The following is a 17381-nucleotide window of genomic DNA, read 5'->3' on the forward strand; positions in this document are numbered from 1 at the left end:
CGGCGGCTCCACCCCCTCCACTGTTCCAATCCCTCGGTTCTGCGTTGGCTTCCTCCTCCTCTTTCTGCTTCCACCTGACTGCTATTGCCCCACCTTGATTTTTTTTTTTTACTCTACCCACCTAGTACCTGCCTTACTGAGAGTGCTCCTGCACCCCCACCGCCACCCCAGTGATCTTTGTACTTAGGACCAGAGTTCTATTCAGTTTCCACCTCTGCTCAAAGCACACTGTATTCTGAATAGTTTGCCTTATATTTAGGTAATGTATTTAATGCCTAGGAGCAGAGGCCAAGGTTTATTTAATCTCTCTTGATCACATAGTGCTTCGCATGATTTGCTTTGGGCTTGGAATGGCGTGTCCTGCTTCAGCTGCTGCCAAAGTACCATTTCTGTGAACTTGTTTTCTGAAGACCTGGAAGACATTTTTGTGTGTGCTTCTTGGCCCCCTTGACTCTTCAAAAGCCACATCCAGGGTGATGCCTGCTGTGGAGGCTGTCTCCACAGTGCATCCTCAGCATTCTTTACTACCCCTGGTAAAGCCTTTAGCTGTTTGTTTAGTAATTTTCTGTTTACATACCTCTCTTCTACTGTGAGCTTTTCTTTAAAAATTTTTTAAGTTTACTTACTTATTTTGAGAGAGAGTGAGAGAGTGGAAGTGGTGGAGGGGAAGAGAGAGAGAGAATCTCAAGTAGGCTGTCAGCACAGAGCCTGAGGTCAGGCTCGAGCTCAGGAAACTCCGAGATCATGCCCTGAGCCGAAACCAAGAGTCTGACAGTTAACCAACTGAGCCACCCATGTGCTCCTGCTGTGAGCTTTTCAAAGTGAGTGATAAGTTTCAATAATTTTTGAATCCCTGCAACTGACATGGTTCCTGACACATGTTAGGTGCTCACTAAACACACTTGAATGCTCTCACTAGAAGGTTACCTTTTTGCCTGGCCTCACCACCCGCTGGAGATCCAGGACCTCCCCCCTCCCCACTTTTTTAATGTTTATTTATTTTTGACAGAGAGAGAGACAGCAGGAGTGGGGAAAGGGCAGAGAGAGAGGGGGACACAGAATCCAAAGCAGGCGCTAGGCTCTGAGCTGTCAGCACAGGGCCCAATGCGGGGCTCTCAACTCATGAGCTGTGTAATCATGACCTGAGCCAAAGCTGGATGCTTAACTGACTGAGCCACCCAGGAGCCCCAAGAACCCACTCTTTTAAGGGGACCCTGACAGTTAGTCTAGGTGAGGCAAGTGTTGGGAGGTACAGAGAGGACAGAGGCATACTCATTTTGAGAAACAGAGCAGGACAGAGGAGGCTGGGTTCCAGGCCTTTGGGTAAACTGAGAGGAGTAGGAGATAATGGGGCACAAATCAAATCCCAGGGACAATTGTGGGACACGGCCAGGGCTGCTGCATCAGAGGATGTGTGGAGTGTGTGTGTGTGTGTGTGTGTGTGTGTGTGTGTGTGAGAGAGAGAGAGACAGACAGGTAGACAGACAGAGGAGAGGGAGGGAGGGGAAGAAGGATGAAGAGGAGGACGCGGGGCCTAGAGTGGAATGCAGGTGTGAACAATGGCGGGATGTCAGTGATGATTCTCCCACAGGTAGAGGTGGAGGGAGGAGATCTAACGTGAAGGCTGTGATAGTCTAAATGAGCTGTGTCTCTACAGGAGGTGGGAATGGAGAGTGGCGGGGGGGGAGCTGGTTGTTGTTTTGTTTACACCAATTTTCATACTGTTCATCCCATATAAGGAAAGTATGGCTGTGATCAGAAGGATCTGCACCTACAGTTAATATATTAATAGAAGGAAATTGGCCAGGAGTCATTGGTATGTGTTATATGTAAGAGGGCTTTGGTAAGGAGTCCCTGGATAGGGACATGGCAGGGAACGTAGGCTGAGAGGCAAGGGAGTCAGAGGGGACGGCTGAATGTCTTTAGTGTAAAAGGCTTTGCAGTCGGGAGAATGAGATCTTTGTGGCATGAGGCTCATGGCTGCCAGAAGGAGCCCACACTAGAGAGACTTGCTGGTTAAAAACCGGCTCCAAGTCAGAAAGGCTGGATTGCTGGCTGGCTGTGCCCTTCAATATGTTCTCTATTACAATAATTTTCAGTAGATTTCCTAACATTTCTACTTGTTAAATATAAAATCTTGCAAAAAATATTTAAAGACTATAAAGAAAAAAGCACCATCTCATTATCCTAATGTGGCCATTTAAAATGTCCACACTTTTCTTCCAGTCTGTCCACACACTAGTTGACATTGGAGTATATTAACAATTTTGTATTTTTAAAAAATATTAAGCATTATCTCATGTATAGTTCACCTTTTGATATAATCTTTATTGTGGTAATTCTTAACAACAGCCACATAATATTGAATAGATGTCCCAGAATTTAGCAAAGCTTTATGTTCTCTTACTTGGTAACAATGAGTTTATTTTCTTCGTCCTTGTCATTGATCATCAACTGCTTTAAGAGACAGAAAGTAGATTAGTGGTTGCCAGGAGCTGAGAGAGAGAGGAATGGGGAGTAACTGCTAATGGATTTTTTTTGAGGGTAATGAAAAGCCTTTAAAATCAGTGTTGCTTGTAGAACTCTGTGAATATACTTAAAAAAGACCCACTGAGGGGCGCCTGGGTGGCTCAGTCGGTTGAGTGTCTGACTTCGGCTCAGGTCGTGATCTCACGTTCATGGGTTTGAGCCCCGTGTTGGGCTCTGTGCTGACAGCTAGCTCAGAGCCTGGAGCCTGCTTCGGATTCTGTGTCTCCCTCTCTCTGCTCCCCGCCCCAACTTGTGCTCTGTTTCTGTCTCAGTAATAAATAAACATAAAAAAAAGACCCACTGAATTTTATACTTCAGAAGGGTGAATTATGCTTCTTTATATAAAGCTGTTTTAAAAATGATGCTACAGGAGTGCCTGGGTGGCTCAGTCAGTAGAGTGTTGGACTTTGGCTCAGGTCATGATATTGCAGTTCGTGGGTTTGAGCCCCGCGTCAGGCTCTGTGCTGACAGCTTGGAGCCTGGAACCTCCTTCAGATTCTGTGGCTCCTTCTTTCTCTGCCCCACCCCTGCTTGTGCTCTATCTCTCAACAATAAACAGATATTAAAAAAATTTTTTTTAAATGATGCTACAGGGGCGCCTGGGTGGCTCAGTTGGTTGAGTGTCTGACTTTGGCTCAGGTCTTGATCTCGCTGTTCATGAGTTTGAGCCTTGCGTTGGGCTCTGCACTGACTGCTTGGAGTCTGCTTGGGATTCTGTCTTTCTGCCCCTCCTCTACTTGCTTGCGTGTGCACTCACTCTCTTTTTCAGAATAAATAAACTTAAAAAAAAAGATGGTACAATGTATATCTTCTTACGTATAGTTTTACCTTCTTTTTGGATTATTTACTCCAGTTCAAATCTGAGAATTGTCATCATTGACACAACGTGAAAGCTTTTGTTGCCTTGAATACATATGGCCAAACTTCTTTCTGAAGGTTTTACTTTTCCTTTTTTTCTTCACTGATTTCGTATCCTAAGCAAAATATGAGTGCTAAGTATACAATTAGTCATTTCATTTTCTACTTGCCTGCCTCTGCAAACCATCTCGTGAGTGGTTGGATCACCGCTCTAGGCTGGCCCCCTGTGCCATTCGGGGAGACGATGGTGAAGAGAAGTGGGAGGTGAGGGAAGAGGGGAGAAGCAAGATACCTGGCAGACTTCTTGTGACGGCAATGGACGTCTCCCCCCTGTGCTTCTCTGCGTCTCCATATACTTGTGGTTTGGTGTTTCTGGATCTGGGTCTGCTTTATACTTGTAGCCAACACGTGTGGACAGTTTTTTGTGTGCTACTCACTATGCTAGATGCTTTACACAAATTAAGTAATTAAAAATATAATTATGTAATATGTAATAAAAATGTAATAAGAGGTAGTTATTATTATGTTCATTCTGTAGGTGAGGTCAGAAACTTGAGGAAAATATATAGCTAATCAAGGGTGGGGCCAAGATTTGAACCTGTAGTTTCAGTCCAGAAACCTGGCTCTTAACCGACATGCCACCTGACTATAAACACTCTTTTCTGCCTGCTCATAATGATAATTTTACAAAACACCTATGATGTTCTTTTTTTTTTAAGTTTACTTATTTTGAGAGAGAGCAAGAAAAAGAGAGAGAAAGAGAATGCAAGCAAGCAGGGGAAGGGCAGAGAGAGGGGGAGAGAGAATCCCAAGCAAGCGCCATGCTGACATGGAGCCTGACCTGGGGCTCAATCCCATGAACTGTGAGATCATGACATGAGCCAAAACTGAGAGTTGGACACTTAACTGACTGAGACATCAGGCACCCTCACACCTATTACATTCCAGTTACTCTGGGGTCTCCCACGGAGGAGTGGTTAGGTGCTATTTTCCTCATTGTTTGGCATCTTAAGAAAAGGCTGACCTTTTGACAGCAAAGGCAGTAAAAGAGATTATGAGAAGATTAAATAAGGTTATCAATGTACAAGGCAAGAATGGGAAATTAAGATTACAGACTCTGTATCAGTATATGTTTATCTTTTATGAGCTAATTAAGACTGATTACAAAAGATAAGACTTTTACCTGATTGGCTCTAGAAGCCCAATGTGTAGGTGACTTTTTTTAAAAGGGTGTAGGTGGGAATGAGTGTGCATGTTTGTGTGTGTGTGTGTGTGTGTGTGTGTGTGTGTGTGTGTGTGTTTAGAAACAGTTTGGTCTGATCATTTGATCCTTAATCATGTGGGTAAGTCTGATTATCATTTTTACGTTACAGAGGAGGGAGCCAGCTCAGAGAAAGTACATGATTTAGAATCAAACTCGGCATCTTCACCTTCTACCTCAGTTGAGAGTGTTTTTCTCTGTGTTAGCTGCCTTACCCACAGCTCTTTCAAATATTAGGGAAGGTGGATAAATGATTTAATGTGAATTGTATTAGCATCATTGATACTTCTTGGATGGAAATGCTTCCAATAAATAATAAATTCTCAAATATGTAAGGATAAATACATGTAAGGATAAATAACACTCCACAACTAGTTGTAGTTCCACACAAAGCTCTCTGGCAATGTGCTGAGGTGAATATGAGGTTCAGGCTGTCCCTCTAGTTCAGGTATTCAGCACGAAGCCACAAAAGTGATTCTCAAATTTGGGAAATGGAGTGTGGTTGTTGCCCAGTGCAAATCATACATTGTGTTTGTAAAAGATGTCTGTATTTAGTGGCAAAAGCACCCCGCATGGATATGTCCCTAAATAAGAGAAGACAAGAAGGTATTGTGGTTGCGGTTAAGCACGTATTTTTGGAGATGGCCAGACCAGGTTTCAAATCTCATTTCTACCGATTACGAACTATGTGACCTGCGATAAGCTATTTAACCTTTCTTCATGCATACAAGTAACTAGACTTAAATATTAGTTAACTTTTTTCTTTTGAAATAAGATTTGTCTACAATAAAATGCACAAGTTTTCAGTGGGCCATTCCATAAATTTTTGTTTTTGTTTTTTAATAGGATGAAGCAGTTAAAACATTTTTTTTAATGTTTTATTTATTTTTGAGACAGAGAGATTCAGAGCATAAGCCGGGAGGGGCAGAGAGAGAGGGAGGCACAGAATCGGAAGCAGGCTCCAGGCTCTGAGCTGTCAGCACAGAGCCCGATGTGGGGCTTGAACCCACGGACATGGATCATGACCTGAGGGAAGTCAGAGGCTCAACCCACTGAGCCACCAGGTGCCCCTATTCCATAAATTTTTGATAAAGACTTACACTTGTATAACTCAAATTCCAATCAAGATGCAAAACATTACTATCATCCAGAAAGTTTCCCCGCAAGCCCCCTCCCAGCCAACCCCATAGGCAATCATCGAAAAGAGCAGTAAATATTCACACTCCTACTTACATTGAGGGTTATCTGTTTGCCCGCTCCCTGATCAACAGTGAGGTATCAAACTTGGATCCAATAAATTGTTACTGTTCACTTGCTACACAGGACACTCCAAGGCATATTCATTAGACCTGACAGGAATATCACTCTCCAGCTTACTGTCCCTAAGTGGGAAGGCATGGACATGACGAACTATAGGACAGGATACAGAGAGACAAGGTACAAAGTGCTGCTGAGAGCCGAGACTTGGTGCTGACAAGGATGGGGATCAGGAATGCATCACGGATATGAAGGGGCTTTGTTTACACTCTTTTTTGAAAAAAATGTTTATTATTTAGAGAGAGAGAGACAGTGTGTGTGCACACGCACACACTTGAGAGCAGGGGAGGGACAGAGAGAGAGGGAACTGTGAGATCATGACCTAAGCCTAAATCAAGAGTCTGACGCTCAACGGCCGAGCCACGCAGGTGCCCCTACACTCCTTTTATGTCCATCTCATCATTATGCATGGAGTAGACAATAAATGCTTGTATCATTTGTTGGTAATTAGTGAATATTGACTGATTTAATGATTCCTGATCTTTGGATCCCTTGATCCTCCTTCAGTTGGCTCCTCCTCTTTTCCAGTCTTTTTTGGTCTGGCATCAGGTAGAGCCAGCCATACCCTTGAACATGGGCTTGGCAGAAGAGGGAATTGGTCTGACCTAAGCCAGGGGTTTCAATTTCCCCCAGTTTCCTGTGAACACATAGAAGGAACTCTGGGATTAAGGTCATGGGATGAGTGAGGGACAGTGTCCAGCTGGCCTCCCAGCGCCATGTCCCTGGGGTCCAGCTGGCTACTTCTTTCTGCTTTCACTTTTGTTTTTACCTGGGGATTGTAGTCAAATGAGGGACTGTGACTCCTCTGTGAAGGAGAGTGATAAGTAATGGGCCCCAGTCCTTGCCTCCCAGCTGGACTCCCACTCTGTGAGCTTCCCCAGCAGCATCGTTTTCCAGAATCCCCGTTCAGCTTTTCCACTTTGAGACTTCCTCCATCTCCTCTGTGACCTCGGTATCTCCTTCTTCTTTTGTCACCTCCCATTTCCTTTTCCCTTCTCTCACTTTCTTCTCCTCTCTTTGGTCCATTTATTTGATAAGCATTTACTTAGCATGTATTATATGCTCACAGGAGCAGTTACAGTACATCATTTGCTGGGTCCAGTGCAAACTGAAAATGCAGAGCTGCCTGCTCAAAATTATGAAGAATTTCAAGACAGTGCTGGCAGAGCATTGAACCAGTCATGGGGCCCTGTGTGAGCACACAGGTTGCAAGTCCTTGAGGCTGACCTTGTGAGCACAGTACTGTGGGGATATGTGAATATGTGTCATATCACAGAATTTAAATCTCAGTACATTTTTTAAAAAGTTTATTTATTTACTTAGTGAGGAGAGAGTGTGTGAGCAGGGGAGGGGAGGAGAGAGGGAAGGGGAGAGAGAGAGTATGAGAATCCCCAGCATGCTGTCAGCACGAATCCCGATGCAGGGTTCAATCTCATGAACCATGAGATCATGACCTGACCAAAACCAAGAGTTGGACACTTAACTGACTAAGCCACCCAGGCACCCTTTTTTTTAAAAAAAAAAAGTAATTTCTACACCCTACATGGGGCTTGAACAGATGACCCTGAGATCAAGAGTCACAAGCTCCACTGACTGAGGCAGCCAGGCACCCCTCGAGACATTATTATGGAAATATCCCAACACACATAAAAGAGGAAAGAATAGTGTAATGAACTCTTCATGTACCCATCATTCAGCTTCAGCAGTTATGTATATCATCTGCTTCTTTCCAACTCCCCCACTTTATTTTCATTAGGTGGGGCAGAGGGAGAGACAGAGGGAGAGAGGACCTCAAGCAGGCTGTATACTTGCACTGAGCCTGACACAGGCCTCGATCCCATGACCCTGGGATCATGACCTCAGCCGAAATCAAGAGCTGGATGCTCAACCAGCTGAGCCACCCAGGCGCCCCAGCTCCCCCACTTTTTAAAAGGCAGCATGTCACCTCTACCCTAACTGTTTCAGAATGCAGTCCTGACTAATGAGAACCTGTGTGTGCATGCTCCCTGCCACCGTCACACTTAATTCCTTAGTATCACCTAATATCTAGCCCACATTTCCCCCCAGTTGTCTCAAAATGTACATTCTTTTAAAATATACTATTAAGAACAATATTGATATTTCAAAGACAGTCAATCCAGTTAGAAAATAGGCAAAACGTATGAACAGATATTTCACTGGAGCAGATGTACAGATGGCAAAGAAGCACACAAAAAGATGTTCATTAGCTCTTAGGGAAATGCAGATTAAAATTACAGTGAGATATCATTACACACCTAAAGTATAGCAGTTTCATGTTAAACTGAACATGCACTTATTATATAACCCAACAATTGTACTCCTGGGCATTTACCCCAGAAAAACAAAAATTTGTGTGCACACAAAAACCTGTACAAGAATATTCATAGCAGGTCTGTTTGTAGTAGGCCCAAACTGGAAACAATCTAAGTGCCATTCAACAGGTTAAACAAACACACATGCATACCACGGACTGCTGCTCAGTGCTAAAGAGAACCACCGAGACCCGGAAGGCCCTGCGTGGATCTCAAGGGAGCACGCTGAGTGAAAAAAAGCCGATCTGATCCCATTTATATAGCACTCTTGAAGTGGCAAAACTATACGAAGAACGGAGTGGTCACTGGTAGGGCTTAGAGGAGTGGGGAGGGCAGGTGGCCGTAGCTATAAATGGGGGAGCATGAGGATCCCTTATGCTCAAAATATTTTGTCTTGTGATGGTGATAACGCACACAATAAAATGATACAGAACTAAATACACAAATGAGTGTATGAAAAACTGGTGTAATCTGAGTAGGGTTGGTGGATCGCATCAGCTCAGTGTGCTGTTTGTGTCACTGTACCAAGCTGTGCAGGATATTCCCACGGGGGAAACTGGGCGAAGGGTGTACTGAATCCCTCTGAATTATGTCTGACATTCATGTGGTAAAAAATATGAACATTTCTGAGTACACACACAAAAAAGAGTACAAATGGAAATGAAAAAGGGGAGACTCTTCACTTGATACCTTGCTATATTTTTGTTTTGTTTTGTTTTGTTTTACCACATGTGTATCATACTTCGTTAATTAACACTTGTGTTTCGGGCCTGTTAAAAAATATCATTCTAGAAATTCTACCTCAGAAGTTTGTTTTGGAAGTATATTTGGTAAACTTAGAATTTGAATTCCAGTGCAAGAAAGTGGTTCAGTACTGAGTTCTAAGTATTGACATAACTACAAATTTTATATTGCACTACAACTATTGAGCGGAGGGGAGGAGAGGAAGGAACTAATAATAAGTGTGAAGCTTTCTGGATTAGATGAAGAGTGTTCCTTTATTTTAAAAATAGAGCTGCATTTAGGGGCTTTCCCCTTTCTTGTTGTGATGGTAAATTTCATGTGTCAACTTGACTGAGCTAAGGGAGCCCAGAGAGCTGATAAGTCAATACTTCCCAGTGTGCCTGTGAGGGTGTTTCTAGAAGAGATTAGCATTTGAATCAGTAGACTGAGTTAAGAAGGTGGCCCTCACCAGTGTGGGTGGGCATCAGACAGTCTATTGAGGGCCTGAATGGAACAAAAAAGCAAAGGGCAAACGTACTCTTTCTGGGAGAACTGAGACATGCACGTTCTGCTGCCCTCAGACACAGGTGCTGTTGGCTCTCAGGCCTTTGGATTCCGGATTGGAGCTACACCACCAGCCTGCTTTCCCAGGCCTCTGGCTTGCAGGTAGCGGATCGTGGAACTTCTTAGCCTCCAAAGTCATGTGAGCCAATCCCCGATAACAGATCTCTTTTTATGTAAATGGATAAATACCCTATTGTTTCTGTTCCTTTGGAGAACCCTAATACACTCATTTCAGATTCTATTTGGCAGAAGTTCAGATGTTATAGTCCAGGGCGTGTTTGTAAGGTTTAGTGTAGAAATTGTTGCATTCTTCCAGAGAAGATTGAATTTATTAGTGGATTAGGAACATAGGATGTTAGACTCTTCGAAGGAAGACTGGGCAGACCTGGAAATACCTGCATCTACAGTAAGAGATTAGTTCACATCAGCCTGGGATAAAATTTGGGATTAAATTAAGCAACTGATAATGTTTCAAAAACAATGGGAAGGATGCATAGTTGTGTCCAAATGTGAATCTAAAAGTTCTTATGTTTTTTCACTAAAATATATGTATTTTTGTTTGCCAGAAAAGATGATCATTTCAAAAAGTGTACGATAAAATGGAAACCTTTTGGTATATTTTATTCCAGGATCAATAAATTAATTTCCTCTGTAATATATTCTTATATATCAAGATACAATTGAGATCATACTACATAGTTTAATATTTTTTCCAATTAATAATATATCCCAAGAATTTCCAATGTTAAAATTCCTTCCAAGTATAATTTTTGATAGTTATGAAACATTACATCCTGGCTGTACCATAACTCATTCAAGCGTCCTCCTATTGTTAGATATTTAAGTTACTCGATATCACAATGCTGTGACCAGCACCTTTATCCATAGACTCCACTACTGTCCTCTCAGCATAGATGAGAACTTCTATGTGCTTGAATATATAACATGAATACATAAGATGTCACATTTTAATTTGCTCTCAGGTTTCTTACTATTGGACATTTTCCTATATTTTAAATTAATTTTAGATGAACCTGTCATGATATCTCTTTTGAAAGCGGGAGTCTGTATTTGGAGATGTCCTTCTGGTTAGTTAGCAGCTAAGCCTGCTAAGGATGACTTGAAATCCTAGCGTATGCGGGAATAGCGGAAAAGGGGAGAGGAGGAAAACAAAGTGATGGGGGATGAAAGGGGCAAATGAGCTCCTCGATCAGAAAGAGTCAGAGGGAGCGAACAAGGCATCTCCTCTAAAACCTCTCAGCCATTGAGCCATCAAAGACTCCACACCTGGTTTCCAACAGATGTCCGAGTGTGGTTTCAGCTTCTGGATGAAGAGTGTTCTCAAAGAAGCCCAAAGATTATTGAAACACTGGTATTCTGATGACTGCACAGCTGGCACACACAGGAGCCTGTGGATAAATGAGGGAGCGGGGAAAGCCATAGGTCTGTACGGGAAGGAACACACGGGGAGAGAGGCCTGGGGTTTTCTTGAGATCTGCTTTGTGGGTGAGGGCACGCTGTGGGAGGAGCACCCTGTCCAGGCCCTGGCAACTCCAGCCCGTCTCCCTGTGCTGCCTTGCCCTTGTTCTGCTGGTCCGTGTAGCTGGAGCTGTTCGAGTACCTGGGCAGCTCAGCTATGCTCTGGCCCCCTCCAGGCACCATGGCTGGTTGGAAGACAGTAAGTGCCAAACTGGCTAGTTAGTTTTCCGTCCTGAAAAGGGACTCTTTCCTGCTCCTTCCACACAAGCTGCCCCGAGGCGGGGGCAGTGAAGCTGGCAATATGGAAAGAGCTGTTTACAGACACCTAGAGTGGACAGAGGACGACAGTAGGAAGAACACGCAAACACAGACAGGACACAGACCCAGAGATATCATGCCTGATGGCATTAGGTTTATTCTGAGAGAAAACAGAGTTTGGGGCTCTTGAAGGCACTTGTGAGGCATGCCAGTAAGAGCAGTCACGATACTCAGGTAGATGATGTAACACGCAGTCCCTTCCGGGCATCTGGCAGGGCTACGGAGGAACCGCCATCAGACAGGAAAACCAGAATCCTAGTATTGCACAGCAGAAGAAGGGTAAGCAGATTGTCTGCCTTTTTATTCCAATAGTTTTGCTTCCCCTGGCCGTCCTTAAATTTTGGCATTTATGGCTGGAGGTACAGGGCCCATCCACTTCTCTCCTAGATGGAGAAAGTCACATTTGTTAGAGGCTGGCCCCACAAGCCCCCAGGGGTTTTCTAGGTGGAACACTGTTTGGCTTCTTCTCCTCTATGGAGGTGAAGGTGGCCTCTCCCCATTCAACCCCGAGAACTCCTGTGTATGAGGCTCCATTGTTGGAAATGTATAGAACATGTCTTGCTCTGCATCTGTCCTTCTGGTCAACTGATATAATGGGGGTAGTGCTGGGGTCAAGGGCAGCTCACCATGAACCTGTAACTTACCCAGCAGGTGTGCCAGCAACTCCATCCGGTCGGAGCCAAACAGCATATGGGTTTGGCCATCCAGATGGGCCACAGTGATGGGCAGCCCAAAGGCCTGGAGGAAGCAGTGATGGAGCAGGTATTTATTAGGCTGGGGTCAAAGGCTAAGAGTCAATACTTGTCTGAGGTCACAGAAGCAAAGTAGCCAAAGATGTGATTGCTAAGGGGTTTTCTGATTTTAACTCCCAGATGCTGTCTTTCTCCTGGTCATCCAGCTCCCTCCTGTTTCTTTCCTTGGACTATGGGATGGGAAGGGAGAGGATGAGGGCTGACTGGGAGCTGGGAGGATCCATGTTGGGAGCAACTTTTGGGACAGGAGCATGGGGACCCAGCAGATTCTCAGCCTGTCTCCAGCACCAGGGTTGGGGACCCACATCAAGAGTCGCTCACCCCATATTTGCAGGCTGCATTGGTGGTTTCCTTGAGCTCGTTCTTCACCTTTGGTGTTGAGATCTTTTCCAGAAGTCCCTGGGCTTGTTCTGTAGACATGCCAGCCTTCTCTGCAGCCTGAGGGCATGTGGTAGGGAACACAGCTGTGTCTGAATTAGTAGGAGTGAGGATCCCGGGAGAAAATTCTGGTCTTTTTATTTTCTGCTCCCATTTTCCTGGTCAGGCCTTTACCCACCCATGAGTGGAGGTCTAGCTTTGCTAAGAGGGGCAAAATCTTGAGACTGGAGGAAAGAAGAGGTGGCAGAGTCACAGTTGTAAATATTGAAAGCCGGGGGGCAGCTTGGAAACCAGCTTCCCTATCTCTTCATTCACCAGTGAGGGGACTGCTATCCAGAGGTGGTCCAGAACTTGGCTGGTATTGGAGAGGTTGTCAGTGGCAGAGTCAGCGCTAGAATCCAAGTCCCCTGGCAGTAAGTCTGGGCTCTTGACTTCCTACTTCTCAGAACTCCTGAATATTTTGTGCTCTTCTGAGCCAAGGGCTAGGCTACAGATTCTCACAGAATTTCCTAAGGACCTTTGAGCAGGGCACGGGGATGCAGCACCTGCATGGCTTAACAACAATCAAGGCCTCAGTATGGGGTTTGTGGGTATCATTGGGATTAGTGGTTCTTAACTTTGGCTGCACATTAGAATCTCCCAAGGGAGCTTTTAAAAAATCCCACTCACCAGTCATCCCCCGGAGCAGTTACATCAGAACTTTTGGCAGGCAGGGCCCAGGTGCTCTAGGGGACTTAAATATACAGCCAAGGATGAGAACCACTGCAGCCTGACCTCCTCAACCTGGAGGAGGAAACACTGAGTTACGCAGTGTATTCTAAGGTGACACTCTCTTGGCTACATGACAGAATTGGGTTCCAGACCACATGTTCAACAGGGGAACTAACAGGTAAACACAAATAGGCCCACTGAATGCAACGCTCTGTAGAAACAAAGAATGGTACTTTCAAAGAGTTTACAATGGCATGGAAAATGGTTGTTCATAAGTGGAAAGGCAAGCCTGGGCAGATCCTCTGCAGGAATAAAAACACTAGAGGGATATATTGGCCATTTTTTGTATGTGTACTTTCGATGATTTGCCATTTTATGTATTAAATCTGAATATGCCTCAAGTATCATTTTGTAAACTGAGGGAAAATATAATTTTGAATTTCTTGATTTAATTCCAATGAAAAACTTAACTTTTTATACCTCCACTGATGGTTGGCACACATTTCAATGTTTTGAGCGATTTCTGTTGGTTTTCACTCAGGCTTCTGTATAATTCTGGTTTGATCAGTCCGTTATCTCTTTTTGTCTTTTTATAGCCTGTCTGTAAACTCTCCTGCTTTCTACTCTGGCTGTTGGTGTGGTCTGTGTTGGAGGGTCTGGGGCCAAGACTGCCGATGCTTCATCCCATCCCTCTCCATCTGGGGGTGCCACCACTTAACAGCTCTCTCCCACCGACTCCTTTCATGAAGTAAATTGTACCCATGTAGAATTTTGCACTTCCCCTTTCAAACATGAGATGATCTTCTGAGTGTCCTCCTAGTACCAACCGTTCAGTAATTTGGCTTCTCAAACACAGACCTGCTTTCTCCCCTAATAACTGTGACCTCTTCCACGGAATATGAAAACTGCCCTCTGCCCGTAAACACCAGCTGCTCTCCGCTTTGCTATGAGAGGAGTGGGACACAGCCAGGACACTCACAGCCAGGATGCTCTTGGGCTCCGAGATGTCTTCATCCTGAGAAGGAGAAAACACTCAGCAGGAAGGGGATGGTGAAGGCTGAGATCGGGGACTAGTAGGCCAGTGAACAAGAGGGGAAGGCGGACCAGGACTCTGGGTGGTTCTGGGGAGGGTCAGAACACCATCCAGGGTCTCCCAAACAGGTTCCCAGAGCTCTGTCCTCACCCGTGACCAGACGCGCATCCATAGTTCCCTGGACACTTTCTCCAGCATCTCTGGGCGCTCCAGGTTCACAGCAGTGAGGAATCTCATGGCTGATAGACTTCCTGGGAGGCAGAGGTACTCAGAGGCGGCCTCTACTAGCTTGTTTCTGAGGACCGTCCAGCTCTTTCCTGCCTCTGGTATCCCCAGAGCTAGACTGCCTCAGCCTCCCACCCAAATTTCTCATAGCCAACTTGACCTGCTCTTTCTCCCCTTCGGTCCCCAGAGTCTGCTGACTCAACTCTGACCTGTGTTTCCCCCAGGTTTTTTTCAATCTCATGTGGTTGCCAGCCCCTACTTCCTGGCACTACTACTATTGGATTCCAACTGAGCTGCCTTCCACCAGATACCCCTTCTGCATCCCACTCTCTTTACCTTTTTCAAGGATCACAGAGAAGAAATCCTTGGGGAACTGGAGGGGAACCTGGATATGCTCTCCCAGGCGCTTAATGTCATCTTTCAGGTATTGGGCTTTGCGGGGAAGCAGAGCCGGCGGCTGGTTTCCTGCAAGTGCAAATTTGGGCACAACTGTGAGAGACTACCTTCGGGGCCCAGGCTTGGGAGTCCGCTACCTGGATTTTGACCAGAGGGCAAATTAATAGCTGGGGGCGCCAATGTAAAGATCCGACGGAAGGCATCCCTCCCTCAAATACGGTCCCAAACACGACTGCCTTCACACCGCTGTCTTTCATGATCCCGGCAATGAGACTCGGGCGCAACTGCAGGTTGATGTTCCAGAGCTTCTTATACCGACACAGGACCTGCAGAGGCAGAGATGGAGAGCCAGTGTGTACGACGGAGAGAGTGAAGATGGCTGAGGGGGAGGGAAGCCTGTTTCTTGCCAACTGATTAGCCAGAGGCTCTAAGCGCAGAGTAGGGGGTTCTGTGGAGACCCTAAATCCAGCGGCAAAGCTCTCCATTGATTGAAATCGATCCCATGAACTTTGCTCCGTCCCAAGAAATCAGTCGCAGGATCTTTTTGTGGATCTGTTTATACTGTTCATTTCCCGCCCCCCAGAAGAAGTGGCAGTGCCATGGAATTCTCCTTGATACCCATCTTCTTCCAAACCGCCGTGGGAAACCACTGCCTTACAATACAGAGGCTCCACCTGGACCCAGTGACCGTATCCCGTTTAAAAACACAAAGTGACCTTCAGCCCTGGCTCTCTATTGCGTGTCCTAAACCCCATCAGGCAGCGCCAGCCCTTTCACAAGATTTCAGTCCGCGCGCCCCGCTCCCGCCCTTCCCTCTGCCTTTGCCCTCCAAGCTCCAGCCAAGGGGGCTCCCCGAGTTACCTCGAAGCCCAACCAGGAGTAGGGGGACAGCACATCGTAGAAGAGCTCCAGAGTGCGCGGCAGGGGCCCCATGCTGCAGCAGCACACGCAGAGCCTCACGGCGCTCCGAGTCGGGGTCTCAGCTCCCGGCCTGCCCCGGATCACCCGCCCCACCTCCGCCGCGCAGCCGCGCGAGGAAGACGGCCCCGGGCCAAGTCCGGCCCAAGGTCGTGTGGGCGGGGCCGTCGGGCGGGAGCTGGTGGGTGCCGCCCCCTGGGGAGCTTTTGGCGCGTGGGGCGGGGCGGTCTCCGCCCGGGCCTGGAGTCCAGGGCCGAGGCGGGTGTTTGAGACGCCCGCTGTGTTTCTCACTTAGCTGTGCCGCTTTGGCAGGCCACTCGACCTCTCTGAACCTCACTTTCTTACTCATACCTCTTTTTTTTTTTTTTTTGAGAGAGAGCGCCTGCTCGCGTGGGGGCAGGGCAGAGGGAGAGGGGAAAATCTCCAGCAAGTTCCAGGCCCAGCTCTGAGTCTGAAGCAGGGGCTGGATCACACCATCCCGAGATTATGACCCCGCAGAAATCCAGAGTCCACCCTTACCTGTCAGTTTACTGTGGGAGCCTCCCAGAGGAGCCCCTCCTCACCCCTCTCAAAAATGGGTGAGATTTTCTGCTTAAGATTTTCTCCCTCCCTTAATCCTGTGCCTTTCCCCAGGTTGCGCGTGTGCTCTCTCTCAAATAAATAAAATGAAACTTTGAAAACAAAAATGGGGATGCATAATGATCCCTACCCCTACCCCTACCTCACATAGCCTTGTGAGAAGAAAGGGGTGATACACGTTTTTGTGTTACGGAAGTTGCAAGAAGTTCTGGGACCAGGGCAGAGTAAGAAGTGCCCAAATTATACTTTTTTTTTTGTATTTCTCAGAGCTTAGCCTGGAACATATTTGACAACCACTGTGTATTCTGAGAGTGAGTGCAGGAGAGAAGGAGGCCTCCCTGCAACAATGAGAGGAATAATGGAGATGGTGTGCTCTATCTGTATTCATGAGTATGTCATATTCTCTTACATTGGGATTCCATTGACTGCAAAGAAACACTTAAAAACATTTTTTTCTTTTTTAATGTTTATTTATTTTATTTTATTTTTTATTTTATTTATTTATTTTTTAATGTTTTACTTATTTTGGTACAGAGGGAGACAGAGCATGAGAGGGGGAGGGGCAGAGACAGAAGGAGACACAGAACCAGAAACAGGCTCCAGGCTCTGAGCTAGCTGTCAGCACAGAGCCCGACGCGGGGCTCGAACCCACGACCATGAGATCTGACCTGAGCCGAAGTCGGAGACTTAACTGACCGAGCCACCCAGGCGCCCCATTAATGTTTATTTATTTGAGAGAGAGAGAGAGAGATATAGTGTAAGTGGGAGAAGGGGGGCAGAGAGAAAGGGAGACATGGACTACAAAGCAGGCTCCAGGCTCACAGAGCCCAACGGTGAGGTCATGACCTGAGCCAAAATGGAATGCTCAACAGACTGAGCCATCCAGGCTCCCCAAAGAAACAATTTTTTAAAGTTCCATTCAGTTTTATTAGAATTATTCATGTTTCTGATTTTATGAATTGTAAAACGCAACAATAAAGATTCCACTTCTCATTTGTGTTCATTAG

At 45.9% G+C, this 17381-nt stretch overlaps 1 protein-coding gene across 1 annotated transcript; it reads right to left on the reverse strand.

The window, feature by feature from the left end:
* Positions 1-11448: 11448 nt before the first annotated feature.
* Positions 11449-15909, reverse strand: GSTK1 (glutathione S-transferase kappa 1). Its single transcript, XM_029955124.1, has 8 exons — positions 15739-15909; positions 15122-15203; positions 14818-14946; positions 14407-14507; positions 14203-14238; positions 12456-12572; positions 12027-12120; positions 11449-11765 (listed from the first exon to the last, which is right to left on the reverse strand). The coding sequence occupies exons 1-8, from the start codon at positions 15808-15810 to the stop codon at positions 11716-11718; spliced, it is 681 nt and encodes a 226-aa protein (XP_029810984.1). The 5' UTR covers positions 15811-15909; the 3' UTR covers positions 11449-11715.
* Positions 15910-17381: the final 1472 nt, after the last annotated feature.

The sequence above is a fragment of the Suricata suricatta genome, chromosome 2 (genome assembly GCF_006229205.1).
Source record: "Suricata suricatta isolate VVHF042 chromosome 2, meerkat_22Aug2017_6uvM2_HiC, whole genome shotgun sequence".
Classification (NCBI taxonomy): domain Eukaryota; kingdom Metazoa; phylum Chordata; class Mammalia; order Carnivora; family Herpestidae; genus Suricata; species Suricata suricatta.

Coding starts and splice junctions, on each gene's coding strand:
- GSTK1 (XM_029955124.1), bottom strand. CDS start 15,810: ATGGGGCCCCTGCCGCGCACTCTGGAGCTCTTCTACGATGTGCTGTCC. Junction 14,508..14,817: donor CTCTGTGATCCTTGAAAAAG/GTAAAGAGAGTG, acceptor TCTGCCTCCCAG/GAAGTCTATCAGCCATGAGA. Junction 11,766..12,026: donor GTTGCTGGCACACCTGCTGG/GTAAGTTACAGG, acceptor TTCTCCATCTAG/GAGAGAAGTGGATGGGCCCT.